This window comes from Halichoerus grypus, chromosome 3, assembly GCF_964656455.1.
Source record: "Halichoerus grypus chromosome 3, mHalGry1.hap1.1, whole genome shotgun sequence".
Classification (NCBI taxonomy): Eukaryota; Metazoa; Chordata; class Mammalia; order Carnivora; family Phocidae; genus Halichoerus; species Halichoerus grypus.
In genome coordinates, this window is record NC_135714.1 from 76145977 (window position 1) to 76166044 (window position 20068).

The 20068-nt window shown below is 36.2% G+C and overlaps 1 protein-coding gene across 2 annotated transcripts in view; it reads left to right on the forward strand.

Moving 5' to 3' along the window:
• The window catches only part of GRID2 (glutamate ionotropic receptor delta type subunit 2), a 1423646-nt gene that overhangs the window by 1177372 nt on the left and 226206 nt on the right, over positions 1 to 20068 (forward strand). For both annotated transcript variants that reach the window (XM_078068970.1, XM_078068969.1), the window contains exon 13: positions 10782 to 10977. In XM_078068970.1, the coding sequence (XP_077925096.1) occupies positions 10782 to 10977 (196 nt within the window). The remainder of the gene's footprint in view (positions 1 to 10781; positions 10978 to 20068) is intronic.

Sequence of the window (20068 nt, forward strand, 5' to 3'; positions counted from 1 at the left end):
TTTGTATTTGTTATATTTGTATATTTGTAATATTAAGTTATCAGTAGAAACCTGGTCTCCTGCTCTGTGTTATGAAGAGCCAGGATCTTTGTTTTTAGATAGATTCATTACAATCTTCTCTGAAACAATGACCTTCCACATTACTTTGACAGTAGTGTTCTACTGGGTCTTCAAATAAGCTATTAAATTTGCCCTACTGTTATTCTTGGTCACTTCTTTCTCTTCAGTTATTTCTTTCCGCTACGAATAATTTGATAATGTGATTAAAGTTTTTGAGCTCCTTCAAAGAACTTATAGGGAAAAAAACTACAAATTACTATTGACTCCTCATTTGAATCTACCTCGTATTTTATTTGGGTCATTTTTTGTGTGTAGTAGTAGTATGTATTATTGTATCACAGCTTGTTAGCAGGCTATATGTGAGGTTATGATCAATGGTTCAATGTCAGCCTTGGAGCGTATATTGAATAAAGTTTTTCCCATAAGTCAGCACTGGCCCTGATTCTAATGAACATTTTCGGTGCTGATTTGAAGTATAGAATAGGGAGTAAGCTTATTAAACGTGCAGATTACTTTATATTGAGTAGGGGTGATTATTGACTAGAACCACACTGCAAGAAGTCATAAAGACCTTGGCAAATTAAACAAGATGATTATAAGTGAGACGAAGCTTAATAGGGACAAATACGTAATAATTCACTCAGAGATAGAAAAAAACAAACTGTGTGTCTGTGTGTCTGTTGGTGTGTGTGTGTATCCATGATAATTTAAAACTAGAGGTGAAGACAGTTTCAGAATGAATCATCTGTCAATTACAAATTTGAAATGAAATGTTGGTGTTTATGAAGAAAATGGCCAAAGTCACCTAGCAGTGTAAAAGTTGTCAGGGCTTTTTAAGCACCATCATGACCTATATATAAGGTCCATAAATTATGCAAAAATTACCACAGAAAAGGAAAAGATGCCTTAGCTAATAACAATGTAAAAAAAAATATGAGTAATAGATCCTATGGGTAAGAACTACAGGAATTTAGTGTTTAACTCAACAAGGAAAAGGCTAAAGGATGAAAACGAAAAAGAAGTGTTTTATTATATAAAGAGATATTGTACTGGAAGTGACCAGTAGCTATTGCCCATTTTCACTGAGAAGAAAATGAGAGGCTTATGTGAAATACACAAGTTGTAGGTTAGGCATGAATGAGAACTTCCTGGCGTTAAGTTTTCTAAGTCAGTAAAGTGCCTAAGGAAGAAGAATAAAGTCCATTTTGGAGGCTGGCTTTTATACCTTAAGATGGATCATCGAATTATGTGATACCTCCAGGAACTCTTCCAAACAATCTGATGTTATGATTTTATTTGGGTTCTTTCTTAACACTCTTTAGAAATTTGTTGATCCTCAGGGAAATTCATGAGAATTAGTCAGGGCTTTCCTATATTTTCAATGATGTAAGAACATAAAAATCTACTATTCTATTGAAGTCTATTGAATTATTTGAGGATATCATCTTAACATAAATTTTACAATCACCTGATAGTCAAATGCTGACATTATGAAATGCTGACCATACAAATTTAGGATAATTCCATATTTGTTCATAGTGTCCTGGGGTAAATAAATATTGCATCTTTTTCATGGTATCTCAGGAAGAAACCGCACATACTTTCTGCCTTACACAGATAATTGCAGGGTAATTGAATTCACAGACTACCGGGGCCTTTTGTAATGGAGTTTTGCTTAAATAGTATACATCAATATCTACATATATCATGAAAGGCTACTTTAGTTAACTAATATACTATTTAAGATAGAGAGCAGGGTCATAAATGACAATTCTGTCAGCAGGTAGAAAAATATAGTGTCTTTCACATATCAGGATTCAGGATTCATGATGTGGCAAAATTAGTTCCTAGCTTAAATGTGGGTCAACAAGTCAGAGAAGCCACCCAGATTTTCCATATTTTCTCGCATCTGTATAGCATTGTCATTTTGGAGAGAATTTAAGGATCATTTTTATTAATCATGCCTAATAGCAATAAAAAAGACAGAGTGTTTCCATCCTCCTTTGTGGTCTCTAAAATGACCTATCATATCCACAAACCAAATCAACTTTTAAATGTGCACGGGAATGCAAGTCTCTCCAAGTGCAGGAGGATATTGCCTTAAGTAGTTCATGATATCCATCTTTATCATCTATTTTATATGAATTTTCAATATTACCTGTGACCATCTTATCTATAGTGCATGGCAGATGGGGATGCCCCTGACTACTCTGTGAGGGAGAAGGTGCAGGAAATACTTCTAAATCTCTCAGGAAAGCCTTGAGAGTCATCTTGGTGTCTAGTGATCTATCATGCAGGGACACCCATTCAGAAGGGAGAAGTGTCCTCTTCATGAGTACTACTACACTTATTCTAGACCAAGCACACTTGAAACATCAGCCATAGAAACATTTTTCTAGATGTCTCCTCAGGCAAGGAAAACAAAAGCAAAATTAAACCGATGGGACTATACCAAAAGAAAAAGCTTTCTCGAGCAAAGGAAACCGTCAACAAAACAAAAAGACAACCTACAGAATGGGAGAAGATACTTGCAAAGGATCTATCCGATAAGGGGTCAATAGCCAAAAAATATAAAAAAACTTACACAACTCAACACCTAAGTAAATAAATAAATAAGTAGTTCTTAAATGTAAAGATCAAATAAATATTCTAAAGAAGTTCACAGGACAAAGACCTGAAGCTGTCTTTTATCTAATTTACTCTGTTGAGGCCCCTAAGGGCAAGTTTGAGGGCAGGTGAGGTATGTAGGACAGGAGTGTGGAGGGGACAGAACAGAGAGACGGGAAAAGACTGCACCATTCAGGCCTTATTTGAGTGTCCCACAAGGAGCCACCCTTATCCTCTGACCCTCCTCTGTAAATCCTCACCCCTCTTTGGTCCTCATGCAGCCCCTCTTATGAAGCACCCTCTCCATCCAGGGAGCCTCCTTTGGGAAACTCTCCTTGGGTCCACAAGTAAAAAATCCTAGCCCTCTGCCTTCCCTGGTATTATTCAAATTTGTCTCTGCAGTCTTGAGAAGGAAGAAACTCTGGCACTTTGAGGGGAAGGAAGACAAAATCACTTTACTGCTCCAACAAAGATTGCTGTGGCTGAGTTCTTCCTGAATTACCCTGCCCCACAAATTATACTTTTAGGCTATACAATCTAATCTTTAATGAGAAAACCATATTTCTTCCACTAACATGACTTTGATCTTAATCTTTTTTTAAAAAAAAGGGAAGTTAACATTACTTGGCTAAAGAACATTAAACTCTTCCCTGAGCCTCTTTTCAGTAAGTAGTGGCACCCCTCATGCACTTAAAGTAGCTCTCACTGAGTCTTCAGTAGGGACTGAGCCATCAGCAATCCAAATTGTCTTCTGACATGAAGAGTCTTGCTTGCCCCATCCTTGACCCTTGATCCCCTTATATTTCATCAGATTTTCTGTATAAACCTGTGTCTGAGAGGGTTTGGAAAACTTCATTGAGGAGAAGGAGCTACTAAAATGCGGAATGTGGTTTCTCAGAGGACAAGTGGCCCTTGGCTGGGCTGCAAATAAGAAGATGGGAAGCCTTTCTGTGGTGCTTCGTCCATTCTTTTTTAAGTAGAGCATATACATTCTCCTTCCTCTTTATGTAAAAACTTAACCCTGGAGAGAAAAAAATTAATTTGGTTTTTGGTAATAATCCTCAGTATTACCAAAGGTGACTATTCTCTCCTTGTTCTAGTGCCTATCTCTTCCTTAGCTACTAAAATCATGAGTTCTTTTATATTTTTTCATCATTTCAGTTAGCAGAGTTAGTTGAGCAATTTTCTTCACCATTTCAGCTTGCTTCTGAAATTTTAGTCAGAAATCACTCATCAAACGAACCACTACTTACTAGCTCCATTTCCACAATGCTTAGATAAGTATCCCTTTCAGGAACAGACATTCCACTTTGTACCAGGTCCTGTGTTTACCAGAACTATGGACTATAACTTTAGCTTTTTCACATACTTTATTTCAGTTCTATTTGTTTGGGTTTTCTTTTTATTTGCCTTGCCTCCGAATTTATTTATTTTACATGCATGGCAAAATGTCTTATTAAGCAATTCACTGGTGGTTTGATAAAACTTTTGCAGCGGATTTTGTTACAGGAGAAATTTCCAAAGCTCCCTTAAAAATTAGTTGTTGTTGTTTTTAACTACAAAATACTACTGGCCATGATTAGTCACCCATAGAATGGCTGGTAATATATAATAAAAATCCCATTTTTATGCAATGCCTGTTGATTGGGAATGCTGGCTTTCCAAGATGAAAGCATGTTTCTAGTAAAAAAGAGTAGCCAAAATACATGAACCTCATTGACTGCTATTTTCCAGACCCTGGGCTAGGTTCTGAGTTTCAAAGATGAATTTATAGAAAAGTTATGGGAATCAGCAACATGTATTCTAATGAGTTAAACAAAGAAGCAAAATTTCATAACAAAATGCTAAAATGTGAACATATTCTAAGTGTTAGAAGAGCACTAAAGAGGCAGCTGAGTTTGACCTTGACCTTGAAGGGAAAGAATTCACCAGGTAGACAGGAGACATTTTGTGCAGAGCAAATGCCTACCAAGCAAAGAATGATGAAATGGTCTGTTTGTCCTATAATGGGAGTATGAATGAGGCAAAAGTTTGTTTCTGAGAATGGAAAAAAATTTTAGGCAAATTTTTGCAGGCTATGGAATGCTATGGAGTTGGAGATTTTTTCTAAGGGCAATGAGGTATATAGGAAGTATTTAAATAAGACAGGGATAGGATCAGACTTATATATCAGAAAGAACACTTTAGCCATGGTGTGGAGGATGGATTAGAGGGGGGTGAGAATAGAGATAGGGAAAAGGTTTAGAAATAATTCTCTAGGGGCACCTGGATGGCTCAGTCGGTTAAGTGTCTGACTCTTGATTTCCTCTCGGATCATGACTTCAAGGTCCTGGGATTGAGCCCCTCATCGGACTCCAGGCTTAGCATGGAATCTGTCTGGGATTCTCTCTGTCCCTCTCCCTCTGCCTCTGCCCCTCCTCCTGCTTGCACTCTCTCTCTGTGTCTCTCTAAAATAAATAAATAAAATCTTTTAAAAAAGAAAGATTCTCTAGATAGGAAAAATGAGAGTATTAGCAATGAGAGGACAAAGGTAGTGACAGATTTGTAAGATTCAGGAAGTAAAATGTACAGAAGTTGATGAGAGATTAGATGGGGTAGGGGACCTCAAGAGAAAGCCCATGGGTGAGGAATCTGAAATGAATTTCATTGATGGGAAGAATAAGGAGAAAGTAATTCTAAAAATTATAACAGAGCATAATAGGAATAATAATAATAATAAGAGTGATAATAGTAATAAATAATAATAAAATTAATAATTGCAACTACCAATAATGGAGCACTTAGAGAGTGTTAAGTAATAACGTTAAGTGTCTTATATCAGTATCTACTTCAAACTTCCACATACCTTAATACAAAATTATGATTTTCCCTATTTAATATGGAAATGAATTGCAATTTAGAGAAAATGAAATCACTTGTCCAAGGATTGAAACTCAAATCTTTGCACCTTCAAAGCCCAGGTTTGTAGAAACTAAGAGGTTGCCCAGTGCTGGCTGTTGGCTGTACCTCTCGGGCAGGCCTGCCTTACCCGACCACCTACCTCAGTCCACTTTTCAATTCTTACTTCTTCTTCTTAGGTCTCAATGACACTAAATATCAGTCTAGTGGACCTTTATTTGGCATATTAGTTGTTCTTTTAAGTTTTAAATTTTGGAATATTTTATTTATTTATTTATTTATTTATTGCTGGAAAACTTGTCTCTGAACTCACCAAGCTCTCAGCTACAACCACTGAACAGCAGTGGGCACCAGGCAGGCTTTTAATTTGGTTACTGATGGGCTCTTAGAGCTATAACAATATCTTCTCCTTTGGTAGATGCTGAAACCAGCATCCAGAGGAAGAAACTGTGGGAGAAAAGAGCCTGAACTGAGTTGGAAGACATTTTCAATACATCCCCACTTGTTTGTCTCTCTTCCACTGTCTGCCCCTTTGCCGGAAGCATTTAGCACCTATCCTATCAACCACGTTCCATTTTTTTCACCCTGAAGAAAAATCCCTTCTGATGTGATAACTTAAGTTGATGTGTTCCATTCTATTAAAAATGGGACTAGACTTACAAGTCCCCATCTAGAGCTGGCAGCTGTTTGTTGGTGAGCATTCCACAAAACCAAGCTCAAATGTTTAAACAGAAGAAAGAAATGAAGATGGAAAAGAAAGATTTATGTGGGTAATTTTAAAGTGTAGATGGGTAAGATCTATTCTCATGTTAAAAGAAAATATGTGAACATATGAGTGAAAAATAAGTAGCAACACATTCAAAGTTATGACCACGCAGTATCATAGGTTTATAAAATCTTGTCCTTGGAAAGGAAATGAAACTTTAAGTCTTCCCCAGTTCATGAATCTCCTCTTCATCAATATAAAGAGGTCATCCTGTCACATGCCAAAAATCCATTAGAAATTATTAAATAGGGCATTATTAGGAGATGGATCATTGTAATAAAAATCTCCATATAAAACAATAGAGGGGCGCCTCGGTGGTGCAGTTGGTTGAGCATCGGACTCTTGGTTTCGGCTCAGGTCATGATCTCAGGGTCGTGAGATCAAGCCCCAAGTCAGGCTCCACACTCAGCGGGGAGTCTGCTTGATGATTCTCTCCCTCTTCCTCTGCCCCTCCTGCTCATGCTCTCTCCCTCTCCCTCTCCCCCTCTCTCACTAAAATAAATAAATCTTTTTTAAAAAATTAAAATAAAATAAAAATAAAGCAATGGATAAGCTGGTTGAATGCTGACGTGACAGGTCCTCTTGTACTCACCCTTAGACACTCTCATTCTCTCCATTTATAGATGAGGAAATTCAGGTTAACAGGGTTTAACATCACACTGCTCACAAATCATCTATCTGCTCGACTTTGAAATCTAACTTACCTGATGTCAAAGCTACTGCTATCACAAATATCTAATATCAGAGTATCACATGTATCGAAATTAATTTTCTATGCTTGAAGGGTTTTAAGTGTTTATTTTTCTCATGCAAAGAGTTTGCAATCAGCCTAGATCCCCCAAATTCCTGAAACTGACTTCACAGAAGTGCCCTAAATTACAGTTTCTAAGTACATGTAATGTTCATGCAAATAAGTAAATATCACTTACCTATCAGCTCTCAGTATTCTTTAGTACCCATGTGTTGCTAGCAGTATAGGACACCAGGAGAAATAAAAGTAGAATTTTGAAAAGATGATGGGAAAACAAGGCTGATTAGAGTAGCAAATCATTTGCTTTCTTTTATTATTCGCCACGTAGAGCTATAAACCATCATTTTTTGTTTGTTTGTTTGTTTGTTTAACTCTGTGTACATGAGTGGGGGTGTGGGGTTGGGAGAGGAGGATTCAGGTATAACAGAACTGCAGAGTGATCATTTGCTGAGTTTTATGTGGGTAAATGTGAATTGTGTGAGATTAAGTGGAGAAATGGAATATATTAGTATGAGTATATTCCAAGTTAAGTCTTTTCTAGAATGCTTTAAATTTTCCCATTTCCTCTGTGGCCTGGGTATGCATTGCTAATTGTTAAAAAAGAAATGACAACATTTGCCGTGGTAAATTAATTTAAATGTTAAGTACTTATTATTTTAGAATTATTTTGCTTTTAAAACAATGATTTGACAAAACAAAAAACAATGACTTGGCATATCTAAATAATACTCAGATGTTGAACTTCAGATACAATTTTTTTGAGGATTACCACTGTAGAATAATTTACTAGATTTCTTTTAAGGGTTCATACCATACCATTTCTGCTGATACTACTCTAAAATCTTACTAGCATGAAAGTAACAAAATGACCACATAAAATGGCCACTCTTTCTGTGTTGGGTTGCTAAAACAGCCTTCACTTTCTATAATAAGCTATTTATGCTCACTTCGTTTTGCTTCATTTTATTTTTGTCACCTCTGGTGCTATCTCAGTGTACTATAATGGAATGATGCTGAATCAGACAAGCTGTAATTTTTATTGCAAGCATATCTCAAGGCAAATTTATAAACTGAACTTGATATCAGAAATGAAGCTAGAGGGAACATACCTTTGTTCTAAGTTACAAAATGCTCTGCTATATTCTAAATTTGAAGTATGTTGAAAATAAAATGCTTTTTTTTCTGACATCAGGAATTTCACATAGGCAATATATTAAGAAATTCCTTTAAAATTTTTATTGTGTACAAATCAGTTTCACCAACAAAACTGTTTGTATTACAATTCTATATTCAAGTTGTAAAGCTGATATTGAAGGTGATGTTATGCCACAGAAACCTGATTAAATTAATGATCCTAACATTTGATTTCAATTTTCTTTTCATGAAAAGCTAAGAGCGAGTGTTAATTTATTTAATGGTATTTTACTGGTATGACTATTTGGGCAAACAAATTATATATTTAGGTATGGGCATACAAAAATTTTACCCCTAGATTATGATCTCACCATCACCAAATTGAAAGTTTCTGAGAGTTAAATAGAGATTGATGGCTGAACCTTCTAAGTAGCAAGTGGCCAATCCTATCCTGGGAGGGTCTCTGATGAACTGTGACATGGTCTTCTCCAGCCATGAAACCTTCCAGTTCTAGAAGGTGCAAGCTCCATACAACTACCTAGCATAGGCCCTTGTATCTATAGGTATTGAACGAATTGCTATTTGCCATTGCTATTATAACCTGTATTGACAATGTTTCATTTCTTTTTCCTGTGTTACCACTTTAGAGCATCCTCCACTAAACAGTAGGAAATATGTTAAAATGTTAATGTTTTGAATAGTTTCACTCCTACTACTGGAAACAGCAGTCAGTGAGAAGTAAATGGCCTTTGGAAACAAAAGTCTTACTGCTATACTGTTAACAAGATAATTATGGGATGTCCCAGGAGCAGATGCCCTGTTATTCTCCTATGAGGTTTCACCCTAGCTACGTGCAGCTCGCTTTTATTCCTGCTTTTGCCCTCAATTTTTCTTCATACTGTCACTTTATCTTTTTACAAGTGGCAGAATTAGTTTAATAGTTGTAGAATATTCCAGCAAATTTTTCCTTGGAAATAGTCATTTTTAAATGCATCATTTTATGCAGAAGTATAGAACAAAGAGGAATTATCATATTAGTGTCCACTGAATAAATGACACGTCAACAACCTAAAACTCAATAAAATGTAGATTAAATTTTGCTGAAAGTTACCATTAGAAATTGGTATGAATACTTCTCTAGCAAACACAGCCCATAATTTATTGTTTGCAATACAGTTTTGCACATGATGGAAACCAGTGACAGGCAAGAGTATTCCCAATACCCTTGCCCAATGCTAGTGTTGTTTGCAAAGGCCCCCAGGAAATCATTAGCAAACTCCATCTAGAAACAGACCAAAAGGCCAGAGGTATACATAACATGAGATTCATGACCCAAGGTTGTGGAGGGCTGTGAATATTCTTGTTCAAAATATGGTATGGTGTTTCAAAGCATCTGCTGCCATTCTTAGAGGTTAGTGAGCTTGAATAAGCCAGCGTCTAATTTTGAACAATATGCCAAAGACGCATATTTGTTCTTAAACCTCAGTCATTAGAGTTGAACCCCTACACAAACTCAAATGAGTTTCAGTAGAAGCAGTAATTGGTTCTCCAAGTTAGAAAGTATAGAGTGGCTCAGAAACCTAAATGTAAGGAAATTGACCACCAGGTACTATCTATAACTCAAAGATCGATGTGAAAATCCTGACCATATTCTGAATTATATTCAGCTCTCCAGAAGCATGAATTTTATTTTATTTGAATACAAATAGAAGTCTCTCTCTCTCTCTCTCTCTCACACCCCCCACACACACATGCATGTGCACACACACAAAGTTAAATCAAATATAGCAATATAGAAATAAGAGGCAGCATCTTGCAGTAAAAACATAATAAAATAAAATACTATAGCCTTTGAAGCCAGTCAGATCTACATTTGAATCTTATCTCATCCCTCACTGACTGTACCATACTGAGCAAATACCTTATACTCTCAATCTGAGTTTTCTCGTCTATAAAATGGGTGAAATACTTCTGAGAAGTGGGACATTGCTGTGGGAGTAATGTATGTCAGTTGCTGGTTGTATGTAGTAGCCACTTGTTAAGTAGTGACTATCATAAATACTAATTTTTAAGTATACACTTGACCTCAAAGCACATTGTTTATGCAAAATGTAATTATTTTTTAAAATATTTAATCATTGCCACCTAAAAGAATATAGGCTTAAGGCTTATAACATATAGCATTTTTTAAACTAAATTATTATTTGATTATCCAGCAATATAACTTAATTTGTTTTTGTTTTGATGGGATTGCCAGATTTAGTTTTGTTTTTGGTTTTTTCACAGTAAAGGTTCACCAAAAAAAGCATTGCCTTACCACTAGAAATTTTCATTTTTCTTCCAGGAATGAAGAAATGAATTTTGTCTTCTGATGATTAATGCGTCATACACCTAAAAGCAATTTTCCTTATATATTACATTTTAATATTAAGAAACCACAAAATAAGAAAAGCAATTTGATATCTATATTTACATATATTATTCTCTCTGCTTCCTATAACTTTATTTCCAGTTGAAAATATTCAGTACTCTTTCTTGTGTCTCTCTTCTCTCCTAATAATGAAGATCTCTCCAGGACCTTTCCAAGCAAACAGACATCCCTTACGGCACAGTACTGGACTCTGCAGTATATGAACATGTCCGCATGAAGGGAATGAATCCTTTTGAAAGGGACAGCATGTATTCCCAAATGTGGCGGATGATCAACAGAAGCAATGGATCAGAGAATAACGTTCTGGAATCCCAAGCAGGCATTCAAAAGGTACTGGTCATTGTTCTACTACAGTAATCTAGTCTGCTATTTTGTCTCCCATATTGGAATTGCTACATTAAGATTGGTTTATTTCTTTTTTAAAATTTTAACTTTGACATAGAGTTTGCAATTAAATTATACCTCCTATTGATTTAAAGAAGATTTTGAGTTGGCAGAGTGCTTAAGCAGAGGGAATTCAAAGCCTTCTGTGCTGTGTATAATGGATCTGTCTCCGGTGGAATTCCAAAGCTAGAAAACATAAGCTAGTATTTTGTTCAGAATGGGTTAGGGACTTATGCACATGAAGACTGAAAAGGTTTTTACAAATCCCATTCCGAATATCATTAGGGTTATCCAATTCTTTCAAATGACTTTGGGGTATTTTCTATACTGCATTTGTTTTTAGATGAAAACCTTATCTTTACTTATGATTATGTGGTGGGTAAAAGTTAATCTTGTCATCAAATAAGGTTCCTGCAAATGTCTATTTCTATTCCAAAAGCGAAAATCTTTATTTCTATCTTATTTTAAATAACCATCATTTAGAAGTTATTTTATCAGGGGGGAAAAAAAAGGCTTACGAAGCAGTCCTTCATGTAAAACATGAAGCTAGTTTTTATTCTGGGCTGTGGTTTATAAACACGTATGCAGAAGTAATTCTTTCTTCCTCAAGCCCCATCAATCTGCATGAGAGAACTGAATGATTTTTGTTTAAAATTATCCCAGTGGCTAGCACAGTGAAAATCACAATGATTGACATTAAATAAATAATTGTGGGATGAATGAATGAATGAATGAATGTCAATTATAGCAACAAAGGTGGTATACACTTTTTCTCTGTAACCTTCCACAGCAGAATAATTTGGACCCCGTGTTGAGTTCCTTGTTCAAAAGGCAAACTTATTAATACTATGTTGGAGAATGTTTTGATGGCTATAAAAAATATTCTGACACAGGTTCTAGCCTTTTCATACGATGTCCTTTATCCACGGCTGCTATTATGATTCCCTAGAGTCTGCCTGGTTGACATCATTATTTTAAAAACTGATGGTGCTGATATAAACCTCTTTCTAAGTCCTAATGATGCGTTAGGATGTGAATTCCTTGAAATGTTCACAATGGCCTCTAACTCCTTCACCCTTATTACATTAACCCCAATTTCCCAGGACCCAAGTTTTGATCCTAAAATCCACTGGCTTCTAGAAGTTCTACAATTACTGGGAGGATGGGGATAAGAGTGGGCGAGTGAGTGGACCTATATGTTATCTGGAGGAGATGGGAGGGTAGACACTTTAGGCTTTACTAGGTACTCAGAAGATGTGAATGAACTTAAGCCTCAGAATAAGTTATTTTGGGGTATTCCTTCATATTGTTAATTGTTAAGAAGAATTCTGTTTTCTCGGGGATGAATATATTCATAGTTTGTGTTTCTATTCCATTTTAGAAGTCAAAGCTCTCCACACTTTACAACCTCTTTCTATACCATATCATTCCAGAGAAAATTCACTTTTTTTCTCCAAGAAGACATACAGATTCTCATAAAATATTTTCAAAGATACATATTCACTCACTCATCATTTAATTATTCATTTTTTCATACAATATTTGCTAAGTGCCAATTATGTACCAGGCACTGATCAAGAAACTATAGATAACTCCACCACAGAGAATTGATCACTGGATCTATGAAGTATAGAGTCTGGTGAGAAAAGAAAACTAAAATATGTGATCAAATAAAATGACTTAAATCATGATAAGTGCTGTGGAAAAAGAAAAATGGGTGCTCTTATAGAAATTAAAGAGAACATCTACTTTCAGAACAGTGATCAAGTACGGTTCCCTGAGGAGATAAAGTATTAGTGATGACCTGCCTGATCAGGAGCTGTTCGTGTAGAAGAGAAGGTGACAGGGCATCTAAACCAAGCATAGCCTCAGCAGGAGCCTGAAGGTACATTCAAGAAACCAGTTGAAAATCAACATGAACTGGAACATGTCCAATGAGAGAACGTGGAAGGAGGTTAGTAGGCAGGGGATAGATCATGAAGGACCTTGTTGCCCTTAGTTAAGAATCTGGATTCTATTTAAATGGCAAAAAATGCTACTAAAATAAGGGAATGTTGTGATTCATTATTACCTTTCAAGAAGGTCACTATAGCTGATATAGAGGGATTGGGTAAGAGTATGCAGAATATATATATATATATAATATATCTCACGAAATAGTGAGACCCTAAGAGACTCTTGTAAATTTCAGAGGTAGCCACTCAAGTCGACACATGTAGATAAGGTCTTACTTCATTCTTCTGTTCTTACACACACACACACACACACACACACACACATACACACACAGCCCATATACCTTGCATTCTCTGTGGTAATGCAAACCGGGTATACTTCCTATATCCTAGCATTTCCAAAATAAAAAATAAATCATAAGGGTATGGAATATCAAATGTCATGTAGAAGTGACATTTGACATTTAAATAGTCATGTATGTGTTAAGATTTACATATATATCTTCCAAGGTCTTCAGGATTGTTTAAGAAAACCTTCTTTTCAAAGCATGTACATATAGTTTCCTACATTTTCTATTTCTTTTCTTTTTTACCTTTATGCCTTTTAACCATATTGAATTTAATTTGACATTTGTGGATATGTAAAAAGAAATTATAAATACCCACCCTGAGAAAATTTCAATCTGAGATTCTATGACATAAAAGTGTTTTAGACTAGGCTATTGATAAGTTTGCATCGTGTGCTAAGAAATTTAGTTATTTCTTCTGCAGGTTTTGCCGTTTCTTTTTCTTTAAATATGTAGCCATTCCATCATCTTTCGACTTGGGTTAGTGTTTCTAGTACTGTTATTAAATGTCATACCTTTAAAAAAAAGTTTATTATGAAGAACAGAAAGAACCCTCTTCCTAGGGGGTTGGGGGCGGTTTGGGAAGTATCTGGTTTTCTCTCCTGGTTCTTCCAGTTCTTAGGTGTACAACTTTGGGCATGTCACTTGGCTTCTCTAAGACTCACTCTACTCTTCTGTAAGATGGTCACAGTGTGGGAATTAAAAGCCTGCAAAAGGCATTTCAACATGGGTTTGAATACAGTTCATTTTTTAAACTAAAATGTGTAAATGTAACTAGTTACTTAAAATCTGTGGGCCCCAGGATTATCATCATGTTGATAAGAATTACTACTTCACATGTTTCTTGTCATTATTAAAATATATATATATATATTTATGTATATATAGTATATATACAATATACTATATATACATATTGTATGTACATATATATGCACATGTATATGTACATATTGTATATATATTGTATACATGTATTGTATACATATTGTATATACACATATATATGTACATATATAGAGAGAGTATATGTACATATATATGTGTGTGTATATATATATACAGAAGCATCAATAAATCGTATGATTAGAGCCATAAGTTCATAAAATGATCCTTAAGATTACCTGAAAGAATGTAAAGGTGAGCAATTTGTAACTACAAAGCTTTATTATTTCGTATCTTCTAAGGTTAAGTTAAAATTGTAACATAATTAAAAGGATAATTAATAAAAGAAGTAGAGAACAATTTCTATTCCCCTGATAGTCTACTGATCAAGAGGGCTTATGAGTTTAAAACTGCAAATCATGTCACCTAGTATTATACCATATTTATTTACTTTTCTGATTTACTAGAGGGGCAGTGAAGAATGTTCTTATGAATTCATAATGGAAAATATCAAAGTGAAATTTGCTTGTTGTACGTATTCTTTCAAGCAAAATCAGAGACAGCTGAAAGTTGATTAGACAAAAAAAAATAGGTAATAATAATGTAATGTATTTTAGTTTGGTTTGCAAGCCTTGGCCAGCTTCTCTTAAAACACAAAACCAACCAACCAAAAACCAATAACCTTCTCACCTGCTAAAGCTCACTGGGAGTCTATAAGATTGAAAACTATAACACATGAAATGTGGTTGTGGATTCTTGCTTTAGCTACTAGTCTTGCACATCTCACACGGCAGCTTCCTCCTCTCTGTCGTTGGCTTCTAATTTGTTCAGGCAGAAAAGACTTCAGAGGTCTTCTAGGTCAATTTTTCACAAAAGGCCAAACATCTTCTACAGTGTTTTTGACAAGAGTTCATATATAGTAACTGTCTTCCAGGAAAGCCTGCCTCACTGTGCAAACAATCCTTGCAATCTAATTATAACTTTAAATAGATACCATTAATGTCTCAGGTTGTGTTTGTTCTTAATTGTGCTACGAGTCTCATTAAATTTCTCTTACTTGGAGGTAGAGTTTTATCCCTTCTAACATCGTTCTGCTCATACCAAAGAAAGCTGTATAAATGAGGATTAAGTAAATGAGTTCTGATATGCTATTCTTGGGAGACATTCACCTGTATCAGACTAGCCTAATTAAACTAGAACAAATTTGATTCTGTCTTCCTTTTCCTAGGACTTTTTGCATAAGTAGGAAAAAATGTATATGAAAAATATAACTGAAATTTTTAGTGCATTCATTCGACAATCATTTATTGAGCGCCTCCTATGTATCAGCCAGTATTTTGGTTGCTGGAGTGAACGTAAATGAAAGCAAAATGCCTTCACAGAGTTCACATTCTTATGGAGGAGGCAGACAATAAACAAAGTAAATAAAATATGTTGTATTTCAATAGTGATAAGTGTTAAGGAGAAAGAGTAGGAGAGGGAGAAGGGGGACATGAGGGGGATGGTCTGCCTTGTTAGATCAGATGGCCAGAGAAGGCTTAAGAAAATGACGTTGGAATAAAGACGTGAAGCAGGTTGGAGAGAGAGAAAGAGTTGTATATCTGGGTGACATGTTTTCAGACAGAGGGTCAGCCAATGCAAAGGCCCTGAGGTGGGAGCATGCCTGGATTTTCTAAGACTGTGAAGGAGGCTAGTGTAACTCAGAAATAAGGCGTAATATCAGAAGTATAACAAAGTCAGAGAAGTAGAGGGCCAGGCGGCAGGGGAGAAGGCACATCATATAGGGCCTTGTTACTTACAGCATAATTCTGTGAACTAGCAACAGCAGCATCTCTTAGGAGCTTGTTAGAAATGCAGACTCTTGGGCCCCACGTAAGCCCTTCTCAATGTAAATCTCAGTCTAAGAAGATTCCCAGATGACTCCTATGCATGCTAACGTCTGAAAATGCTAATACAGAGCTGTTAAAACATGCTAAATGGGCTTTTACTCTGTGGGAGATATGAAACTTAGGAAGGTTTTGAACAGAAAAGTAACATGATATAACTCATATTTTGGCAAATCACAGGTAAAGATCTGACTAGGAATGAAGGATCTGTGCATAGCACTGAAATGGAGGAGTCTCTGGTTATTTAGAGGGCAATATTTATTTCCTGATAACCTATTAAACGCAGGTGGTGAAGAACAAATTATTCTAAAACCCCAGCAACGAAGACTGCTCAGGAAGAAAAGAAAATCAGGATTGGTAGGATTAAAATCCTAGCCAGAGGATCCCAACGGTAACTGCATAATACCTCAGACTACAGAGTTCAAAGAGGATATAAAAATCTGATGGATACTATGGCAACAAGGAAGTGAGGAATGGTGTTGGCCGCAGTTTTCAATCAGAAAGAGAGCATCAGTTTGCAAAGCTAAGTAGGCCACACAAGTCCCAGAGCAGTATGGGGAAGGGAAACTGACAAGGTCCAGGTGTGGAGCAAAGCCACTGGGATCAGGCCCCAGCTCTAAGGCCAGCTGGAAAATTGGAGTATTGAAATGAAAACGAGACAAAAGATTGGTCATGTCAAATGGGTCAATATCAAGGATTTTTGAGGACTGGCACAGAAAGACAAATTCTAGACCTTATGAAATGGTGAGGTAAGCCTACCCTCTTTATTGATCTATGGCTGAAAAAACTGGGTGGATTGAACCTATTGTTTTACTTATTCATTCAACACACATTCAGTGAGCACCTATTTACCAGGCATTGTTCTGGGTATCGGGAATTAAACAGAACAAGGGAAGTCCTTGCCCAAATGGAGATTACTTTGTAGTGGAGAGAAAATAATAGACAAGCGCATAAACATGTGCTATGAAGGAAAATTTGAAAGGTAAGAATGAAAGAAAGCAGAGGAGGGAGAGGGATGTTGCCATCACATATAAAGTGGTCTCAGAAGGCATCTCTGAGAAAGCGACATTTGAGTAGAGACCTGAAAGAGGACAGGGTATGACCCATGAAGACAGTGAGGAGACAGGACAAGAAGTGGTCCAAGCAGAAGGAATATTACTGCAAAATTCCTGAAGCAGAAGGTAACTTGGCATGATAAAGAGAAATGTCAAGACCAATATGGCTGGAGAAGGGTTCATGGGGGGTGGGTAGGATATGCAGGGGAAAGGGATAGGAAATAAGATCACAGTGGAAGTTAGGCAGGATGGTGGCCTAAAAATGTTCAAGTGTGGGCCCCACTAAAGTTCCAATTGTATCTTTTTATTTTATTGAGATATAATCGACATATAACTTTATATTAGTTTCAGGCATACAACATAATGACTCTGTGTATATTGAAAAATGGTCACAATAAGTCTAGTTAACATCAGTCAAATTGTTACAAATTTTCTTTTTGTGATGAGAACTTTTAAGATCTATTCTCTTAGCAACTGTTACATATGCAATATAGTATTATTAACTATGTCACCATGCTGTACATTACATCCCCATGACTTATGTATTTTATAACTAGAAGTTTGTACTTTTTAACCCCTTTTACCCATTGTAACTTAATTGGGGAATGGAGAGCATTTGAATATCCTAAATTCGTTCAGGTGATTCTGATTCACAATAAAGGTTGAAAATCACTGATATAATACCTTGGAGCCATTTAAATGACTTTGACTTTTGAAAAATTCTGAGGTTGTGAGCAGGAGAGTGACATGAGCTGACTTACTTTTCAAAGCTCCACTTACGGTGCTGTGTGGAAAATAGGAGAGGTCAAGGCTAGAAGCAAAGAGAAGACTGAGGAGAATACTGTTATAATTCAAGTGAGACATGATGTTGGATGGACCAGAGTGCTTATGGTGGAAGTGGTGAGAAATGATTGAATTTGAATATATTTTGAAAGTAGCTCTGACAAAATTTTCTAAAAGGCTGAATGTGGGGTATGGAGAAGAGGAGTTAAAAATGAGTCCAATGGCTTTGGCCTAAGTTAGTTGGAAGAATGAAGTTGGCTTTTATTGGGGTTGAGAAAACTATGGGAAGAGCAGATTTGAGAAGCCAAATGAGAATTTGCCTTTGGCATGATAGTTCATATGAAATGTTTATTAATTATCCAAGAAAGATGCCAAGAAAGCTGCTTTCTATATATGAGTTGAGTGTTTAAGAGAAAGTTCTAGCTGGAGATTGGAGATTACTAACATAGAGTCTGTATTTAAAGTCTTAAGACTTGATGATATCACTAAGGATGTGTATCTATCTAGAGAAGAAAGCTATGGAAAGACTAATCCCTGGGACAATTTAGTATTTAGACGAGGGAGAGTTAAAAAGGGTATAACAGAGTCAGGGAAGGATCAGCCAGGGAAAAAGGGACAAAACCAAGAGTGCTTGTTTAGAAGCCAAATGAAAAAGTATTTCAAGAAGTTCAAATGATCAACTCTGTCAAATGATGCTCATGGGTCGAGTATGGTGAAGACTGAGAATTAATGATTTATTTGGCAACCAGCAGTCACTGGTGACCTTGACAAAAGCAGATCTGGTGAGGGAAGAGAGAAGGAATTAGAATTAGATTGGAGAGAAGAAAGAATGAGAAGAGAGGCAGTGGAGATTACAAAGACTAGGTGCTTTTTATTTACTTTATTTTTTATTTTAATTTTTTTCTATTCAGGTATAATTAACATACAGTGTTTTGTTAGTTTCAGGTGTACAATATAATGATCTGACAACTTTATACATTATTCGGTGCTCATCACAACAAGTGTACTGTTAATCCCCTTTATCTATTTCACCTATCCCCTACCCATCTTTCCTCTGGCAACCACCCATTTGTTCTCTATATTTAAGAATCTTTTTGTTGTTGTTGTTTTTCTTTTTTTCTTTGTTCATTTGTTTTGTTAGACTGGGCACTTTTTAAAGGTGCTTTGCTGAAAGGAAATGCTGAGTAATAGTGGGGAGGGTTCTAGAGTGGGATGTGGGATTTGGGAAAATTTTTTTATGAAAAAAGATATATACAATGTCTGTATACTAATGGGATGATACAATTAAGAGGGGAAATTCATGGTGCAGGAGAGAGACAGGAGAACTGCTGGAGATCTGTCCTTGAGTAGGTGATAAGTAATGAGATCTAGTACACAAGTGGAGGGTTTGGATTTAGGAACACAGTCCATCCATAGTAAGAAGAGAGAAGGTAGAACATATGGACATACATGCAGATAGGTTGGAAGATATGGTAATGGGAGTATATGGAAAATCATTTTTGATTGGTTGTATTTACTCAGAGAAATAGGAACCAAGGTCATCACTAAGGAACAGGATAATGCTTCTGGAGATTGAAAGAGAGAGAAGATAGCAATGGTTGCTCTGGAGAATGGGAGGGACAGTAGACTAGTGAAATGTAATGGTATTCCTAGAAAAGACTAAAGGGTCTTTTGCAATAGTCGTCATGACTATAAGTTGAAACTAATCAGCATGATTGTGGGCTTTTCTGTAGCCATCTTCAGCTGCCTAAGCATAAACATGGAGTCCACAGAGATGAGATTTCACCAGAATTAGTGTTTACCAGATAAGCATGGTAGAAAACAATGGGGTGAGGGAGTTGAGAGTATATGCAAAGAAACTATCATTATTATGAATCATGGAATCTCAGCTATGTAGAAGGAAAGTGCTGACCCAGAGGAGATTGAGGATACCAAGAGGATGACATGAACAGACTGTTGGTCTGGATGGGACCAAAGAACTGTAGGAGTCCATGAACCAGAAGGACAGGATTGGAAATAATACAAAGTTGGTTCCAAGATGACACATTTGAAATTGAGATGATGAAGAGAGTGCTAGTATTGGAAATAATATGACATGGGAGTGGGTGGCTAAGGTAGGAGGAAAG